A 20,183-nucleotide genomic window follows, 5' to 3' on the forward strand; every position below is an offset into this window, starting at 1 on the left:
TTTTCCATTTTGGACAAATTGGGGAAGGTTATCACCCTTGTCTGTCTATTTCCCATCAGTGTCCACTTCCTGACTCTTAACCACAACATGAAGTGACAATTTTGGAGCTACACCATCACACGGATGTACTGTGGGCGTATAAACTGGTGTAAAGTGCCACGCCCCCCTTTCGCTGCCAGAGTTGTTTTTGCGTTTTTTGTACACATGTTTAAAAAATTATTTTAGGCCTGAAGATTACAAAAACCCCCAAACTTTATATATTTTCTGAAAGCAGACACCCTAGAGAATAAAAAATTGTCAGTTCCAATTTTTTACAGTATGTCACACATTATAAAAAAACACACTAAAGTGAACTTAAAGCGGTTGTATAGTCTTTTTGTTTACTTTTACCTACAGGTAAGCCTATACAGGGGATTCTCGGCTGAAGGCCTGGCAGACGCCGGACTTTGCCGGAAAGAAGTCTCCGTGGAAGTGACAACATTGTGGCTCCAGCCAGTCACAGCGCTGGAGCCACGATACCCGGAAGACAAGCCAAGGCGAAATGTCAGCTACCTCTCGTGGACCGGGAGGGACAACGACGCCTCATTCTAAGGTAAGTATTTCATAATGAGCTAGTATGCATACTAGCTCATTATGCCTTTTCCCTTACAGGTGTAAAAAAAAAAAAAATCAGCTGGTTTACTACCGCTTTAAGGGAAAACAAACTTAAGAAGCTATCCGCATTTTTGGTAAAATATAAAACACGAGGTTGCACCTCGTAAATAGATACCCAACATGTTAAACGTTAAGGTTGTGTGTGTCTGTGGAATCACGAAAAAACTTCAGTGCCCTATATTTTCTATAGGCGACACTTCAAAGACCCCCTATAGGTCATCAGTTTTGTGTTACGGAGGTCTTGTGATAGAATTATTTCTCTCACTATGGCGTGCGCGGCGATATGTAACATGTGTATCGCAACTGACGTTTTTTACAGGTAGGTGCCCAACATTCATACATGCGTATATTTGGGGGTGTGGTGGCCTCAACTATTTTTTTTGGGCGGGGGGTTATGTGCTTGGGTATAACTTTATTTATATTTTGTAAAAAAAAAAACTAGTTTTTGCTTGACTTTTTTTTCATTACATAGGGGACAAGTCCCCTGTGTGATGATTTTTAGGGGACAAGTTCTTTTTAATGAGACATACAGGGTCTAAAATATTACTATGGAGGAGTGCGGGGTATAGCAAAATGGCGGCGACGGAACGTCACTTTCGTTACCAATTCTGACAGGTCACCAAATCTGATGAAACACCCGGAACACGGACAGAATGACACAGACGCCTCTTTCCAGGTCACAACAAGAAGGAGAGGAGAGGGAACTCGTGTCTGCTTTTCTCTTCCCCCTCTAGCTGCCGGCACCCGCCACGCGCTCACTAAATACAAATTTGTATTAGTATAAATTCATAAAGACATATTTATAAAATCCATAATTAAGATTTTATACCAATACCATAAGGCGTTAACAATGGTTATGTTTGCAGAGTGTATATTATGACTCCCTCACTATGGTGTGGGGACATTGATGAGGCTGTATGGGATTGAAGCCCTTGGTGTAGTGTTAACCTTTCCAACAGACCATGATGAAACCTCCCAACAATAGGTAGCTGTAGTAGCATTAGAATCATAATTCAGATGAGCCCGGTTCAAGTATGGCCCCTTAGCTGGTACTTCAATATGTCTTGATGCCATGTATCAATAAATATTAATTTGTATTGTGGACTGTTTTTTTTTTTTTAGGATTCTCTGTCTGAGTGATGTACTGAAAGGACGTGGGAAGTTTTTCATCTTATGTTTCTATTTACTAACCCTTTCTGATCCAGCGTACGCTATTACAAGTCCCACGTGAGTTTTTTCACCCTACATGTGGGTGTATGTTCTGTGTACCTACGTCCACTGGAATGCCTCTGTTGTGCCTGATATGCGCTTTCTTGACTCCCACACGTAGCCCAAAGTGTTTATGTCATCATCATTGTTCTAAGTAAACACACTAAATGTGATATCTATATTGGAGATTTTGATTATACATTTTTCTCTATTCAGATTACTTACCTAAGCTCCTAAGGAAGCAAAACATTTTGAGCCACAGTAGGCTACCTTGACCAAGGACCAATGGTTCCTGGATTCAACTAGCCTTCAAGCAATTAATTGCTATTGTTAACGCCTTATGGGATTGGTTTGGGTCATTTATACTGTACATACCAGTAGCTTGTTCTGATTATATAACATTTTAATTATCTATTTTAGAAATATGCCTTTATGAATTTATACTAATAAAAATGTGTATTTTTTTAATTGGTGTCTGTAAAGTCCATGCTTTGCAGTTTATTCTCATGTATACAACATGAAGCGAGTAGAAACAAGTGTCTCAAATATAAGATTTTCCTTTCAATGTGAACCTCCGGGACAGAGACGGCCACCCCCCCCCCCCTTTTTTCCTTTTGCTCTCACCTTTCCATTTTTATTTTCAGATTTTCATCGCCTTAGTATTGGCTTTGTGCTTATAAATTTGAGCAGTACCTCTCTTTTAGTCCCACAAACAAATGTACTGTTCTCCCTAGTTCTAGGGCCCCCAATCGAATGAGCCTTTATCAGGAACAAAGCACATCGCAATTCCAGGCAGGGCTCTGATATTTGCTTATCTAACAACACAATGCTGTTTGGACCAATTGTCCTTCATCATTGTTTCATGTCCACTATCTGCGGAGAAAAACTTGTTTTAAATTTGTTCCCATTTTCGTATAATATTTTTGGCTTTGTAAGGCCTCGTACACACGACCGAGGAACTCGTCGTAAATTAAACATCGTTTTCCTCGACGAATTCCTTGTTATGCTTGTCGAGAATCTTGACAAGCTTTCTTTGCGTACACACTGTCAAGACAAAATCTCGTTCTCAAACGTGGTGACGTACAACACGTACGACGGCACTATAAAGGGGAAGTTTGATTCCACTGGTGCCACCCTTGGGGCTGCTTTTGCTAATCTCATGTTACTGCGTGTTAAGGAAAAGTTTGGTGAGAGACGATTCGCGCTTTTCAGTCTGTTACAGCGTGACGAATGTGCTATCTCCATTACAAACCCTACTTTTACCAAAGGCACGCTCCCATCTCATACTTTATTCTGAGCATGCGCAGGTTTCTAAGCATACACACGAACGTGTTTCTCGTCGTAAACCAGCCCGACGAGAAACACGACAAGGAAATTGAAACTCCCGACGAGGAATTTTTCTCTTTTTTTGTTGTCGAGTTCCACAACAGTTTTCTCGACGAAAAACATACACATGACCGTTTTCCTCGGCAAAAAAGCTCTGCCACCAAGTTTCTTGATAGATTCTGTCAAGGAAAACGGTCGTGGGTATGAGGCCTAACTGTCTACTCTCCTTATCATTTCTAATAATAAAAGAAGACTTTCCTTTAATTTTCTGTTCTGGTCGCAGCTTAAAATTTGGGATTTTCTTTCACTTTGACTCTCGATGATCATGGTCACCAGGACAAAAAGAGAGGGCGAATCTTACTAAAGCGTAAAAACCTAGCAGGTATTTTAATCCCTCTTCAATATATTCAAAACTAAAAAAGTGTTGCCTTTAGTTATACTTGAAGCTTCAATAAGATGTCCAAACTAAACATCTGCAAGGTATGGCAGTCATTTGTGACACAAATTGGTGATCGGGTCATCTCCTTTAGGAAAAACCGAAAGTGGAACTTACCCAAAAGGGGAAATTCTACGATTCCCCCTCCTCCTCCCTTCTCTATAACTTTGGAAACAGTTTTTGTGGGTTTTTTTGGGAAGCGGATACCTGGTCCTGACAGGTACCCACTCCCACTTAGGATCGGATTGTCTAGGCCCACAGCCTTCTAGGACATGCCACAGGTCCCAGAAGGCATCGGGAACCTTCACAAAGTGCAGTGCCGCTGGCACATGCACAGTGGGAAGCCAGCTGTAAAGCCACAATAGTCACAGTCGGCTTGATACTGTTATCTACACTAAGCCAACGATTCTCAACCACGGTTCTTTGGAACCCTAGGAATCCTCCATAGGTTAAAAGGGGTTCCTCGAGCTATGACTGACTGACCCCCCATTTGATGGTGATTGCATACTACAAGGACCAACACCACTTGGCAAAACCAGCAGCACGAAACCAATTTCTATTTCAGCGGCCTGAGAGTGGCAATCTTCACACTGACCAACAATGTATTGGGCATTTTTGCCATTGACCCCCCGAGGAATTGCTTTGAGCAAAGGTTCCCTGAGACTTGAACATTATTTAAGGTCTCCACTTTCGTGGAAAAAAAATAGCAAAATAAAAACATATATATTGTATATACAATTGCTACACAAGTCATATTGTAATTTAACAAATACATTTCCATTAAGAGCTGCAGCTGCTGTCATTTCAATGCAATATGGCAGCTTGGAGGCATTCTGTACACAATTGTTGTACAAAACGCCCTCAGAAATGTCATTACCTGCTTGGGTAAAGAACTTTGCACTAAGGTACAAGTCAGGATTTAGGCATCCATCCCCTGCAGAAGGAATTAAAATTTTGGTAAGATAACTCCTAAGGGCTCTTTCACACATCACCATTGAATAAATGAATGAATGAATGACTTGTATAGCGCAACGCATGCGAACTGAATCGCCTCTGGGCGCTTTTTCCAGCCAGTATCTACTTGGCTGATGCGGTCATTTTTACCCCGTAGGATCATGACACGCTAGGGACACACAGTCATACACACATATATACATATATACTGGGCCAATTTGGACGAGATACAATTTACCTACCAGCATGTCTTTGGAGTGTGGGAGGAAACCGGAGTACCCGGAGGAAACCCACGCAGACACAGGGAGAACATGCAAACTCCAGGCAGATGGTGTCGTGGTTGGGATTCGAACCAGCGAACCTTTTGCTGCTAGGCGAAAGTGCTACTCACTGCACCACTGTGCTGCCCATTCCGCCCATTCCGCTCCAATCAGCAGGGTATTCGTGAGCTTTTGACAGGTACCCGCTCCCATGCCTAGGCGATCCGAGTGGAAGTTCTCCCCCAGCCCATAGCCTCCTTGGACACTTCACAGGTCCCAGAAAGCTGCGTCATCAATCAAAGGACATAGCGTGGCTTGCGCATGCACAATACCAAGCCGCAAGAAGTCACAGCTGGCTTCCCAAAGTTAACATGGTGGTGCTGGGACCCAAAGACCAGCGAAGAACTGGCTTGGGTGAAGACAGTTCTGGATCCCTAAACAGGTATTAAAAGTCAGCAGCTTCAGTATTTGAAGCTGCTGACTTTTAAATGACTGAAGATCCTTGTACCTTTTATACAATATTTGCCTGGATTTCAGCTATTAGTATAATAATGTCCTTGGCTGTGTCATGAATATTAACTGAGCGGAGTCCCCGGATTTGTAGAAAAATTGTTAATACACAGAGACTGAACTTTGTTATCTCAAAACAAGGCCTTTTCACAAAGGCAGAATTCCCCGGTACAGCAATCTCACACCACGTTCCACCTTCTGACAAGTGGAAAGAACCTCATCACACAAGCTTTAAGTAGGGAAGAAAAGACAACCGACAAATAAATTAAGAGTCCGCTCACATCTGTCCACTGAGAGCACCCCCGGCTGATTTTAATTCCGTCCGCAGCGCCGAGTCAGAGATGGCGGAGGGAACTCGGGCAGGGTGAGAATGCGGTTGGCGTATCGTCCGTGAAGGATACGGGAAAATAAATAGGATCGTTTAAAGAGCTCAGGATGAGTGTAGATGAAAAGAGAAGTGTGAGGGTGGAAATTAGCACAAGAAAATAGGTCGTGTTTGTGAGTTGCTCGCCAAAAATAAGTGGAGGCGACATTTTGTTCTATATCTCACCTCCATGGGGAGTTTCCTTTTATTCTTGTGCTGGATTGATGATCCAACGTGCTACTCAGAAACAGAATGACAAGATTTAATAAAGTGTATTGAAACCCAAACAATGAACTCCGTTTATTTGTATTTGTTATATCTATTTGATGAAGGCAACAAAAAGAAATGTTTAATAAGGAAAGGTTCCCCAGCGATGTCAGAAAGGTAGAATAAATTGTTAATGTATAAAAATAGTATTTATTACCGAAAATTTCGGATGTCACAATGAGTACAAATGCAATATATGAAAAGCAGGTACAATAGTAAAATATCACATTCCTTGATGCAGTAGACATAGATCGTTATACATATCGTTATATTCCATGTTATTGTACAATGTTGATCCCCAACACGTTTCGACCTGTTATCGGTCTCTTCAGGGGGACAATTGTTTCTAAAAAATATTTATTACATAAGTTCAAAATTAAAGAAGAAGAACATGTCAACATATACATCACATTGAATCTGCCATAGTGATATATTTACCGCTAAAACAAGGAATCGAGGATATATATAGAGCCGCTGGATAATCCGGAGGGGCTTAAGGCTACCCCCATCTTCCCAAGGATGAAGAGCCCACCCAAGAGGGCTTACAAGGAGCCTCATTAAAGCGGAGTTCCAACCACAATTAGCATTTTTTAAATGTATGTCCTTTCATCCTGCGTTTTTATAATATAAATATGGTCACTTACTATTTTACAATCCACCGCCGATCCGCATAGATATTCAAGAACGATAGTTTATAAAACTATCTACACCGTTGTCATTTTGGTTGTGGGCATTGTGAAGCCTACAGGCACTTACTTCCTGGAAGTCTTGGATGGGGAGTGATAATTGGACAGCGCACTGCATCCTGGGAAATGATAACACACATTTCCCAGGAGAAATTAGAGGGAGATGATGTCAGAATCCTAGGTGGTTTCAAAGGCAGATTTCGTGGGACCGCATAGCAACAGGCATTTCCAGATGAGTAAAAAAAAAATGTTTCTTTTTTTTTTCTTTTTTAGTCGTAAGCTACAGTTTAAAGCAAAATAGTTTTTTTGATGGAACCTCCACTTTAATCCAATTTTCCTAACTAACTAACTATGGCTATCATGGGTGTTCATTGCAGGCGCCAGCTCCTCCACCGCCTAGAGGGTGTCCTTAATGAGGCTCCTTGTAAGCCCTCTCGGGTGGGCTCTTCATCCTTGGGAGGATGGGGGTAGCCTTAAGCCCCTCCGGATTATCCAGCGGCTCTATATATCCTTGATGCCTTGTTTTAGCGGTAAATATATCACTATGGCAGATTCAATGTGATGTATGTTGACATGTTCTTCTTCTTTAGTTTTGAACTTATGTAATAAATAATTTTTAGAAACAATTGTCCCCCTGAAGAGAACGATAACAGGTCGAAACGCGTCGGGGCTCAACATTGTACAATAACATTGAATATAACGATATGTATAACGGTCTACTGCATCAAGGAATGTGATATTTTACTATTGTACCTGCTTTTCATATATTGCATTTTTACTCATTGTGACATTGTGAGATTCTCGGTAATAAATACTATTTTTATACATTAACAATTTATTCTACCTTTCTGACATCGCTGCCTAAAAGCCCCACTGGGGAACCTTTCCTTATTATGCAATTTAGGGGCGAGCAGCTCTTCCATCTCCATAATATGTGTCCTCTCCTTATCGTACAAAAATAAATGTTAATCCTGTCAGAAATTCAGTGAGCCTGTAATCACCTGGGCATTCTGTATTGCAATCTCAAACAGTGTTATCAGCTTAATCAAATTTTCTTTGTGGAATACAGAACACCACCCCTGTGTTTGGAGATAAGGATAGAGGGTGTTCTGTGGTTCTAACACACTAAGGGGTTGATTTACTAAAGCAGTGCGCCATCAGTTGAGGCGCAAGGCAAGGCGCAACGCACATTTCTATATTTACGACATGGTGCGCCGGTAACAGAGCTCGAATCCACCATTTACTATGACGATCTTGGCGCACGAAAGAATGCAATCTGCGCACCTATGGACATGGCGCAGGAAAAAGAGGAATCCCCCAGGGTGGGGCTTTAACGGTAACAGCTCATTGATTCAACAGGCGTAATAATAGTGATAAAAGTTTATTTATACAATAAATACAAAATTATAAATGTTAAAAATCAAGTTCATAGGTAGGTGTCTGACTAGTCCACAGGGGTTCATTCAGGCCCTACGTGTTTCAAGAACTTGTCCCTTCATCAGGGGCCAGTGTCCATGTGGGGTCACACCGTCACCATGTGTATGAACTCATGACAGATCCGGCAAACGTCAAAGCAGTGGCACATGAGGCCCCTTGAAAGAAGGAAAATAGGGGCACCCCATGGGGCAGGAAACCTCCCTCTCTTCCAAGCAAGCCCACGGTTGTCACAAATGTCGCCCCTAAAAAAAAGGGTGTAATACTGGATTGCGGCTAGGGGTGTCAGACGTGAGCATCTGGATATGCTTTGGAGTGGTGTCAATGCCTGAGCTGTATCACCACCGTCTGCCGTGACGTGGACATGGCGCACAACATCTACAATAAATATTAACATAAGATGGAGGTGGCAATATTACCGGGTGATGTGAGGAAGTTTATTAACAACTGCCCAGGTAACAAACATGCCCAAAAAAGAATGAGAAAGGCTCTGTGCCTGCAAGTACGTTTAGAACTGCGTCAGATCCATGTAAGCACTGGCCAAAATTTTAGTAAATGTTATGTAACGTACATGCAAGTCAAGTGCAAGTATTGAACGGGCGCACCTCTAATCTTGACTCAATTTTTTAAAGCTGGTTCACCCTTATGCCGCGTACACACCATCACTTTATGTGATGAAAAAAAATGACGTTTTTAAAAACGTCACTTTAATTGACTGTGTGTGGGGGAAAACGTTGTTTTATGTCTTGTAAAAAACGACCAAAAAAAATTGAAGCATGCTTCAATTTTATGTGTCGTTTTTCAAAAGTGCACTTTTTACTTCACAGAAATTGACCGTGTGTAGCAAAAAACGTTGTTTTCTAAGACGTTTTTTCATCCACGCATGCCCAGAAGCTACTTATGAAGCAAGCTTCAATAGGTAAAACGTGGTGGAACATAACCTCACTTTGCAAGATCATTGTGAGAAAACGATGGTGTGTAGGCAACTTCGTCTTTGAAAATTGAAGTTTCAAAAACGTCATTTTTTACTTCACAGAAAGTGTCGTTTTTTTTCATCACATAAAGTGATGGTGTGTACGCGGCATTATGGTTTTGTTTGCACACATGTGAGTATGTTACGTTGCCAACATGTGACATATCCCTTTTTTAAATTATGTAAAAGACTCTTGCTCCTCTAGCTCCTTTTTCAAAGCCTAAAAGGGCATGGGCTCCCACCTCTAATGCATATGATTTCCCTGGGCTAGCTTTTGCATTTAAAGGGGAACTCCCCACTCCACTCCATTCTCCAATGCTCTTGTCCCACTCCTAATCTGATTTCTTTGGGCTAACTTTTGCTTTTAAAGGGGAGCTCCACACTCTACGCCATTCTCCAATGCTCTTATCTCCTCCCTCTAATCCCTTTGATTTTCTTGGGCTCGGTCCAAATCGATCGTGTGTGGACACCATTGGTTATTTATCCATCATTTAAAAAAAAGCCAACTTGTTTTAAATTTAACCGTTGGATTCCTAACCGATTGTTAAAAACCGATCGTTAGTAGGCACAACCATCGGTTAAAAATCCACGCATGCTCAGAATCAAGTCGACGCATGCTTGGAAGCATTGAACTTCGTTTTTTTTAGCACGTCGTTGTGTTTTACGTCACCGCATTCTGACACGATCGGTTTTATAACCGATGGTGTGTAGGCACGACTGACCATCAGTCAGCTTCATCGGTTAACCGATGAAAACGGTCCATCAGACCGTTCTCATCGGATGGACCGATTGTGTGTACAGGACTTTAGGCCTCGTACACACGACCGGGTTTCTTGGCAAAAACCAGCAAGAAAACTGCTTCTTGCCGAGATTCCCATTCGTGTGTACGAGGCAAATCCAGCCAGATTCTCAACGAGAAAAGAAGATAACCTGCTCTCTTTTTCTCGTCGAAATTCTTGTCGGCCTGTTTCCCGACGAGAAACCCGAGAGTGTGTATACTTACCTGTCGCCGTGGAAACCCGCGCATGCTCGAAATGACTTTGACACATTCGCGGTAGCTTCCACGGCATAGGTAGGGTGAAGCAAGATGGCGGCGACGGCATCCAATGTGACGAGCACATGCTTGTCATACGCGATAACGTCCTCGCGTTCTTTCCTTTCAAGAGAAACGCAGTTCTTTTGAAATGAAAGTCAGTACACTCCGGCGGCAAGAGTTTCTTGCCAAGAATCTCGTCAGGGAAAACAACGGGTTTTTTGTGACGAGATTCTCGGACGTGTGTACAAGGCCTGAGACTAAAACTAAACAATAATTTGCTGCCAAAATTAACACTGGCCCACAAAGCACCTTGTACCCACTAGTTTAAAGGGGCGCTACACATTCTGTGTGTTTGGCTAGGGGTTTGTTACAAGCTTCAGTATGTGCTCATGTGGTACACAGATTAGTCCCGTCAATTTAAGAAGATGCTCCTAACGATAACTTGTTATGTTTCTAAAAGATACCTGCCCACAGAATGACTTTCTTCCATTTAGCCTAGGTTCACACTGGAGCGATTTGTCATGCGATTTGAGAGATCAAATTGCACGACAAGTCACAGCCTATTGGAGGCAATGGCACTGTTCCAATCAGCGCCGCACTGATTTGCAAAAGTAGTTCTTGCACTACTTTTGCCGATTTCGGGCTCCACTTCAATAGACATCTGTGCATGAAGCCACACAGATGTCTATCAAGTAGCACCTGAAATCGCGCTGACCATGCTACTTTGAAATCGCGCTACTTCAAGTGAAGTAGCGCTATTTCAAATTAGCAGCAATGTGAACCAGGGCTTAAACCTCACCATCATGGGCAAGACCAAAGAGCTGTCAAAGGATGTCAGGGACAAGATTGTAGACCTGCACAAAGCTGGAATGGGCTACAAGAGCTGGTTACAGTCTATTGCTAACACCTAAGAAACACCCGCTGTGTGTTTACACCAGAGAGCAGCCTGCCAATGTTCTACTCTCCATATAAAATAACAGATAAAAAAAAAAAAAAAGGGTTTTATGTCTCTGTTGGGAACTGTGAAAATTATTTTTCATAATGTCTATAGCTACAGAGATAAAGTGTGGCTTGTTTTAAAGGGCTTTCTGCTTATTCAGAATATAATAATACTTTAGTGTGCATAGTGTGGGTACAAGTTCACTTTAAACCTTACAGAACCAAAGCTTCTAGAAGTCCCTTCCCCCTCCCTTGGAGAACGCTGACACACAACTATAACTACCCCACTGTGCACATATTTCATTCCAGATGCTGGCAGCCATCCCATTATATTTCAATAGGAGCCAATGATCCGGCACCCAAAACATCTCTGACCTTTTCTGATATTTTCATGTTACGACGTGTCATTAGCAGCATTCACGCTCCCTGCTGAAGGGAGGTCTGCTCTTGCAAAGTTCGATAACGAACAGTTACTTTCTGTCTAGAGATTATTCCAAAACACCACCATGCCACCCAAACAACAATTAAATCTGATATTTATATTTTTGATAGATACTGCAGAGTATAACCACCCAACAGTTACTATATATTGGTGACTTGAATGGAAAATATACACACCTGCAGTGACCATTATATGAGGATCTCTGACCTCCTACTGAATTTGAAAGGCTATGTTCACCTTTCATAAATATGCATTATGAAGGTACTTGCAGGTAAAAAAATGTGCATTTATTATTTTTTAAAACAAGAGCCTGATTTTAGGTGCAGTGTCAGGGTTCTCCACATACTGCCAACAACTCTGTTACCCATAGGTCTGTACGGGTTGCCATATTCAGAGTTGTAGGCACTGTGAATCAGCGCACCCTCAGTTCATTCAAACTACATATCTGTCTGCCATGGTGGAACACAGGATTTGTAGTTTTTTTCATTCACAGATTCCTGTACATGACTGATGCTACTGTGTGGGTGGAAAGAGTTCCTCACTCACAGTTATGCCGTTTTCAAAATCTGACTGTGGGTGTGGGGAGAAGAACCCGTGCCTGCTGTCACACTAAGAGGGGGCAGTGGGGGGGGGGGGGTGAGGAGCAGAACAAGAACATGTTACATGCTACCAGGCGGCTGGTGCTCAATATTTTGGGGGGAGGGGGTGGAAAGCCAACGCCACGCTCCCCCCACCCACGGGAGATGGGCGGGAAGATGGCGATCAAACATCTTCTCCCCCGTGCGGGAGATGAACGGAGAGAGGTCTCCTTACCTTAGGAGGCTAATAACAAGGATCCAGGGTAAAGCTGCTGCTCCTTGCTCCTGCTACTCCTCATTCTGGTGCTGTTGCTTCTCCTCCCGGCCGAACAGGAAGTGGGTCGTAAGACTCCCTGGCCTATCGGGTCTCAGGACCCGCTTCCTGATTGGCTAGGAGGAGAATCAGGAAGACAGTAGTGAATAATAATTTGCTATTACCACACAACTGGGTGGGCTCTGCGCCCCGAGCCCACCCTTTTTTTTAGTCAATTAGAGCCTCGGGCTCTAATCACGTGCTTCAAAAAAAAAAAAAAGTTGAAATCCATGCGTCTGGCCCCCCTACATGTAGATTAGGGGCCAGGCACATGGATTAGGGCGGCGTATTAATGAGCCGCCACTGCATGCTACACCCTAAATACGGGTGTGTGTACGATGTAACATATTCTAAAACGTATCTTTTAAAACTGAACTACAGGTAAACAACTAAATAAACAGTTATGAAGGGGGATACATTTTCAGAAGTTCATATGGTTAAGAATCACTTAAAAAAAGATGCAGAATGTGTTCTTATTCCCATTCCATATTCCTTTCTTGACTCGTCTGCGTGTGATGCATTGTGAAAAAAGGAAACAACTGTGCTGGTGAAAATGTTTGCTTTCAGCTTATACCCAGTCCAGGCTCTGAAAGCAAGCCGTATAATTTTAGTGGCTTTATCTGCATTCTGGGATTCCTACGCTGTTTATTTTTTTATGAAAGCGCCCTTTTTCTTTTTTTCTGCTGAAAACTGTAGAAAACTCAGTGGAGTGGTAGCTTCTACCAGCCAGAGACTTGATGCCACTAGCCCCTCTTTCTTTTGTGCATTTTCTATGGAACCCGTTAGCAGTTCATAGTGGAGGTAGGTATGGGTGCCTAATAAATGCAACTCAACTACAAAATTCAATTTTGTCCATGTTTTTGTGGGACCAGAGAAGCCTGGGCAGCACATTCCCCACCATCGTAAAGGGCATCCTCGCCAGTGAATATGGTTCTGCTTATACGGCAAAGGAACACTTTATGGAGGAATAATTCATGAGTACACTCAGCTGGAATACAGTTAGAAAACATAAGATTTGTACTCAGATGGAGAAATAAACGTCTATGCAGTCCCAGAATCTAGACATCAATGGTTCAGGTCTGGACTCTGCTGTGTGTTAAACGGAGTCTATAGAAGGACAAGATAATGCCACTGAGACTGAATTCAGAAGATGAAGGAGGAACCATCAGGGGCCTATAGCAATCTTTAACCCTTGTTAAAGTGGAGGTTCACCTGAAAAGTAAATTTTTAACATTAGATTGATGCTCATTTTGTCAAGGGGAATCGGGAAGTTTTTTTTAAATCTAAGCAGTACTTACCGTTTTAGAGAGCGATCTTCTCCGCCGCTTCCGGGTATGGGCTGCGGGACTGAGCGTTCCTATTTGATTGACAGGCTTCTGACAGGCTTCCGACGGTCGCATACATCGCGTCACGATTTTCCGAAAGTAGGCGAACGTCAGTGTGCAGGCGCCGTAAATAGAGCCGCACCGACGTTCGGCTTCTTTCGGCTACTCGTGACGCGATGTATGCGACCGTCAGAAGCCTGTCGGAGGCCTGTCAATCAAATAGGAACGCCCAGTCCCGAAGACCATACCCGGAAGCGGCGGATAAGTTCAATGCTTCCACGCATGCGTCGCATCAATTTGACGCATGCGCGGGATTTCGGGCCGCTGGTTATACGTCATAACCAGCGGACATGTCCGATGAGTCATACTGACCATCGGACATGTCCGACGGACATTGTTCCAGCGGACAAGTTTCTTAGCAGGCTAAGAAACTTTTGTCCGCTGGAAACCTGTCCGCTAGCCCAGGAATCCGGTCCGGTAGGCCCTACACCTGGTCGCACATGTCCGCGGAAACTGGTCCGCGGACCAGTTTCAGACATGTTCGGTCGTGTGTACGAGGCCTTAGAGTTACGTCGGCGTAGCGCATATGAGATGCGATACGCCGGAACAAAGAAGCGCCGCTCTACCTGAATCTGGCCCCATAGTGTCTACAAACTATATGGTATATATTGATGGAATTTGTAATTATTTTTTTTCTAGAAATGGCAGCGATCAGCGACTTATATTGGGACTGCGATATTGCGGACACATTTTTCTGGACCAGTGACACCAATACAGTGATCAGAGCTAAAAATATGCACGGTCACTGTACTAATGACACTGGTTGTGAAGGTGTTAACATCAGGGGCAATTAAAGGGTTAAATGTGTGCCTAGCTGGTGTTTTAGTGTACTGTGTGGGAGATGTTTTTACTAGGGGAAAGCATGGATCCATGTCCTTGCTTTGCAGGAACATAGGATTTATGCCTTCCTTATGTTTACATAGGTAGTTTGCTGTTCTGCCTGTGTACAGAATGATTAGCGGCAGGAGGCGGACATGGGGTCTGCGGGACTGGGTGATCAGCTCCCATGGTGTAGAATCACAGCGCACTCGCGTCTGATACCTGGAAGTGCAGGATCACGTAACTGCAATAGGGCGACCAACCACTGGTTAATAAAAGTAGACTTCGTTCTACTCTATTTTCCATTTCTGACTAACAGCAGACAACATACAATCCCTTCTGCTATCTTTATTAGCCAAAAAAAAAGCCTCATTCTATAATCCACAGTGGTAAACTAAGACACTATAAAAGAAGAAGTAGATTGCCTTCATCCCTCATACAACACAAACTTTGTCTTTTTTGAGGATGAAACCATGTATAATGAAACCCTCTCACCCACACATGACTGTACATGACATGCCGGAATGTTAAAGCAGAACTCCAGGTATTATTTGTAATACAAGCTTATTGGTCCAGCTTGGCACAATGTAGGTGTGCATATCTCATACCACTGGGGAAGCTGGAAATCACTATAGCAGGGATCGCTGTGATTTTTCAGGTTACGCTGGGGTTCTGTGCAAGACCCTTTCCCTCTGTACATTGACCAAAGGGGGACGCTTACTCGACACTGCAACTGTTCATAGAACGCCATGTAATTATTTCAATGAATACAAAAAAGGGTGAGCTCGGGGGCGCAGTGCTCCCACCCAGTTGTGTGACAATAGTGAATAATCGCTATTGTCACACTGATACTCCTCCTGGCCAATCAGGAAGCGGGTCTTGAGACCCATTTCCTTATCGGCCAAAAAGAAGAAGGGATCCTATTGGCAGAGGAGGAGGGAGGAGACACGCGCGGCCGTGAAGCATTGGAAGCTGCCGCCCAGAGGGAAGCGCTGTTCATGACCTGACCGACCACGGGGGGTGCGGGTGACCCGACCGGCCTGGGGCGTCTGGACGTGGGTGCATTGTTTTCCGCCTCCCCTCAAAAAAAACAGCCGCCACTGCTAGTGGCCATTATGTATGAGATACATTGTGCAAAGCTGGACCAAAGTAAGTATGCCATACACATCATTCATGGAGTTCAGCTTTAAAGTGATACTGTATACCATTTAATGCAGTACAAACATAACCACATAAAAACCAGGACAATGTCAACGTTTCTCACATACATTGTATAATAATAATAAGTCAGAACTTTCAGTTTTGGGAGGAGTGACTCTTTAAGTGAAAGCCAATTCTGGCAGTGGTGATGTTGGCACTGAATCATGTTTCTTATGGCTCATTAGGAAGTGTCAGCTCCTGCCCTTTCCAGACTGTGAGCAGATGCTGATAACACTAATCAGGAAAGGTGTTGACCTTTCTCCACACATGATTGCTACAACCTAGATGAAAAAAAAAAAACAATACAAGACTCATTCAACATGTGTTTTGGACTTTGAGGGCCGCTAACCTTTAAGCATTACTAAATAGCGGGAAGTCTATGAGTCTCTTGACTTTATAATTGTCAGACTGAGCTGTGAAACTAAAGGGGCCTCCCATTATGAGATGGCAGAGCCCCAGGTTGGATGGTTTTGGTTGCATCGAGTACCTATGGGTCTGCTGGATACCTGATTTTTTCGGAATATATAGTGCCTACACTTACAAATCATGTGGTGTACTACATACAAGGTGTAGTTAGGTTCCCTCCTAAGTGCAGAGAAAAAAATATAAAGAATTCAAGGGCGCTTATCCCCAGAATAAAAATAAATAAAATTAGGAGTATATAGTGCCGCCACTTACGAATCAATTGGCACACTACACACAAATATGAGAGCTGTCTTAACTGATCCAACACAATGCTCTAACATTGGAAAAGGTTCCTGCACTACTTTGGTCTGACTTTGATACGACTTCAATGCCATAGAGTGTAAAAAGTCACATTTAGGCTCGGTTCACGTTAGCCCGACTCCAAAGTCGTGTGACTTTCAGTGCAACTTTGTAGTACAACTTTGATATGACTTTGATGTGACTTTTTACACTCTATTAGGTAGATTCACGTAGGGGCGCCTAAAATTAAGGTCGGCGTAGCCTAGCCTGTTTAGGCTACACCGCCGTAAATTAACTAGGCTAGTAGTGATTCACAATCTACTTACCTGCTAATTTACGGCGGTGTAGCCTCAAACGAGCGGGCGTAAGGGCACCTAATTCAAATTGGTTGGAGGGGGGCGTGTTGTATGGAAATGAGGGTTGACCTCACGTTTTTTGACGTTTTTTGACACTGCGCATGCGCCGGGCGACTACATTTCCCAGTTCGCATTGCGGCTAAGTACGCCGTACGGGCCTATTGATTTCGACGTGGACGTAAACGACGTAAATCCCGATTTGCGGACGACTTACGCAAACGACGTTAACATTTCGAATTTTGCGGCGGGAACGGCGGCCATACTTAACATTGGCTAGGCCACTAGAGCATAGCTCTAACTTTAGGCGGCCTATCCCTTACGGAAACGTAGGCCTGGCGTACGTTCGTGAATCGACATATCCCCTCATTTACATAATCTACTCCGGCCGCAATGGAAGCGCCATCTAGCGACCATCAGAAACATTGCAAGCTAAGATAGAACGGCGCAAGCCAGCCTATCTTAGCTTTGTTTAAGCGTATCTCTGTTTGAGCATACGCTTAAACAAACGCCGGCGTAGATTCAGAGTTAGGTCGGCTTATCTACTGATAAGCCGGCCTAACTCTTTGTGAATCTACCTATATGGCATCAAAGTTGTATCAAAGTTGGACCAAAGTAATGCAGGAACCTTTTCTAAAGTCAGACAGACTTGTGTAGTATCAGTTAAGATGGCTCTCATAGGGAAACATTGAATTTCACATGCTATTCAACTTGGGGTCTCACAAGTCAGATCCTATGTCGCATCTGTCTGAACTGAGCCTAAGCTGGATCGAAGTTGGACTGAAGTTGCAGGGCAAAGTTGGATCGGAAGTGGTGCGACTTTCATGTCGGAGCAGTGTGAACCTGGGCTCATTTCTAGCATTTCCATAGACTGAGGGAATGCAAAACCCATTTTAATTAAAAAATAAATTAAAAAAAGCTTTGTCGGCACAGCCCAGTACATAAACCTTACAGTAGAACTTCAGTCTTTTCTTCATCCTTGCACAGTTGTACAGGCTCCTCTCCTGTACTGAAATGACATGCTCTTTTTCTGGATGCTTCTCAGAGTGTGCATTAGAAGCTGCGGTAAGCCAGATAAAGCCCACCTCATTTCCTGTCCGGAGGACATCCAGGATCATCTAGCGCTCTTCTTCTTAGACTGTCTCTGACTCACCCCTGAATTTATTGGTTTAAAATTACTTCAATCACAGGAAGGAAAATTGGTATTTGCATAACTCCACCCAGGAGAGAGCCCACTTTTGAGGAAGGGCGCTGTGATGTTTTTTTTAGGTAGCCGTGTACAGCACCCTGCAGTAAGGTGACCAGATTTTTTAAATGAAACCCGGGGACATATTTTTTTTACTAGTAATGGTGGCAATCAATGACTCTCTGCCCGTTGCCACCGCCGCCCGCCTCACAGCCTGTCGATTCTTATTCTCCGGGCCCCGGCTACTACTGAGTGGGGAGAGAAGGAAGATCACTCCACCAAGGAAGGCAAGGAGATAAGCAGGCAGGCGGCTGGTCGGGACTTGAGCCAAGGCAGAAGAACATGCGAGCAGAGCTGAATGGGCTTGCATCGGAACTGAAGAAATATTCCCCTTTCAAATCCGACCAGCACATGATCATCAGAAAGGGGCACAGTAATGGACAGAAATAGACCCCCCTAAGCTAGTGGAGCAGGGGTGTGTAATTCAGATTGTTTTTATTAATTCTGCACTGACTGTCTTTGAAATTGCCCCAACCGCTGTTCAAATCAAAACCGGGGACAGACTTGGTCCGGGGACAGCGTCCTCAATTCGGGGACTGGCCCTGGAAACCGGGGATGTCTGTTCACCCTACCCTGCAGGTACCTCCCACCATCCATGATCTGTCTGCATTGCACAGAGACTCAATGATGACATCACAAGGGCTAAAATAAGAGTAATAGAGATCAAAAGGTTTTATTAAAATGTCATTAGCATGTTGATTGGGGGGGTACCATGGAAGGCAAAATTTAAACAGATGAAACTTTATCTTTCCTACTATCCCAAATGGTCGGTACTAGGGTTAGTTTAGCAGGATAGTGAAAGATTTTCTAAGGTCACCAAATGCCTAACACTTATTAGCAATCGGTAGAGAAATAATACTTCAGAAATGAATCTTACAATATCCTCCTTCTCTGCACAGATTTCAGAGTGAATAGAGACCACATTTATCAAAGGTCCTTCACTTTTTTACAACCTCACTGGCCTATAGATCGTAGCTTTATAAATATGTAGGAGCATATCGGGCAAAGATCCAAACGAAAAGCAACCACGTTGCTGTACAGAGAGCGATGTGTTTAGATTGGCCTGCAATATAGGAAAAGAGAGTCTTCTGACCTTTGAACTTGTGAAAGACGGCCCACAGCTCAGCGATGTCCGTGGCAAAGGTGATGTCCGTGTCTAGGACAATGACCCGCTCTAGGCTGGCCGGAAGAGTCTTGGTAAGCACCAGCTTCATGAGCCCGTATATTCCTGAGTAATGTTTGTTCGGAATCCATGATACCTCGGACTGCAGGGAGGAGAACAGGAGAAAAATCATTAAGAGTTTAAAGGAAACAAGCAAAGAGAGAAACTCCTCACAGAGACATGTAAACAAAACACATTCCAAATTGAGGACACTCCAACGTCTTATTGAAAATGTATTTATTCCATAAAAGCAGGGTATAGCAAGCAGATGGAATCTGTAGCATTTTTCACATTTATCAACACTCACACCACTCCTATTTTAAAGTCGCGCTACTTTGGCGTGACTTCAAAACAGTGCGATTTCATGTGCAGCCTGCTGATATCTGTGTGCTTTTGTTTAACAGATATCAATGCGAGTCACGCTTAAATCGCACAGAAATAGTGCAAGAATCTTTTTCAAAATTGCCCCAACTTGAGTGGTGCAATTTGAATGGTTCCAGTGCCGCAAATGGGGCGTGACTTGTCATGCGACTTTAAACTGTCAAGTTGCATGACAAGCCTCACTGGTGTGAACCAGGGCTTTTATAGGGTGATATCCTGGGATGTCAGACACCATTTTACCAACAATAATCCTTCTTCCAGAGACTACAGCCCATTTCACAGGGCACATGTCTATTCTGATCTGCAAGGGATCCATGAACAGATCCCCAGCCAAATCTTAGCTGAAGAATATATTAACACTTTCGCTGCAAGGCCATGTGCTCCATTTCTGCAAATTTTCCATTGCTTTTTAAATTTTTCCCTTACAGCTTTCAGAGTTTGTTAAAGATCCCTCAAAACATATATTTTATGAAAGCACATGCCCACTAGAATACAAATAAGGCGCTACTGATTTTTAAGGCACAATGATATTTGCGGTAATGTTTATCAAA

At 43.3% G+C, this 20,183-nt stretch overlaps 1 protein-coding gene across 1 annotated transcript in view; it reads right to left on the bottom strand.

Annotated features, from left to right (window-relative positions):
* The window catches only part of LARGE1 (LARGE xylosyl- and glucuronyltransferase 1), a 611,138-nt gene that overhangs the window by 183,175 nt on the left and 407,780 nt on the right, over nt 1–20,183 (bottom strand). Inside the window, exon 6 of the mRNA XM_040345658.1 lies at nt 19,183–19,354. Within this exon, the coding sequence (XP_040201592.1) occupies nt 19,183–19,354 (172 nt within the window). The remainder of the gene's footprint in view (nt 1–19,182; nt 19,355–20,183) is intronic.

The sequence above is a fragment of the Rana temporaria genome, chromosome 3, assembly GCF_905171775.1.
Source record: "Rana temporaria chromosome 3, aRanTem1.1, whole genome shotgun sequence".
Classification (NCBI taxonomy): Eukaryota; Metazoa; Chordata; class Amphibia; order Anura; family Ranidae; genus Rana; species Rana temporaria.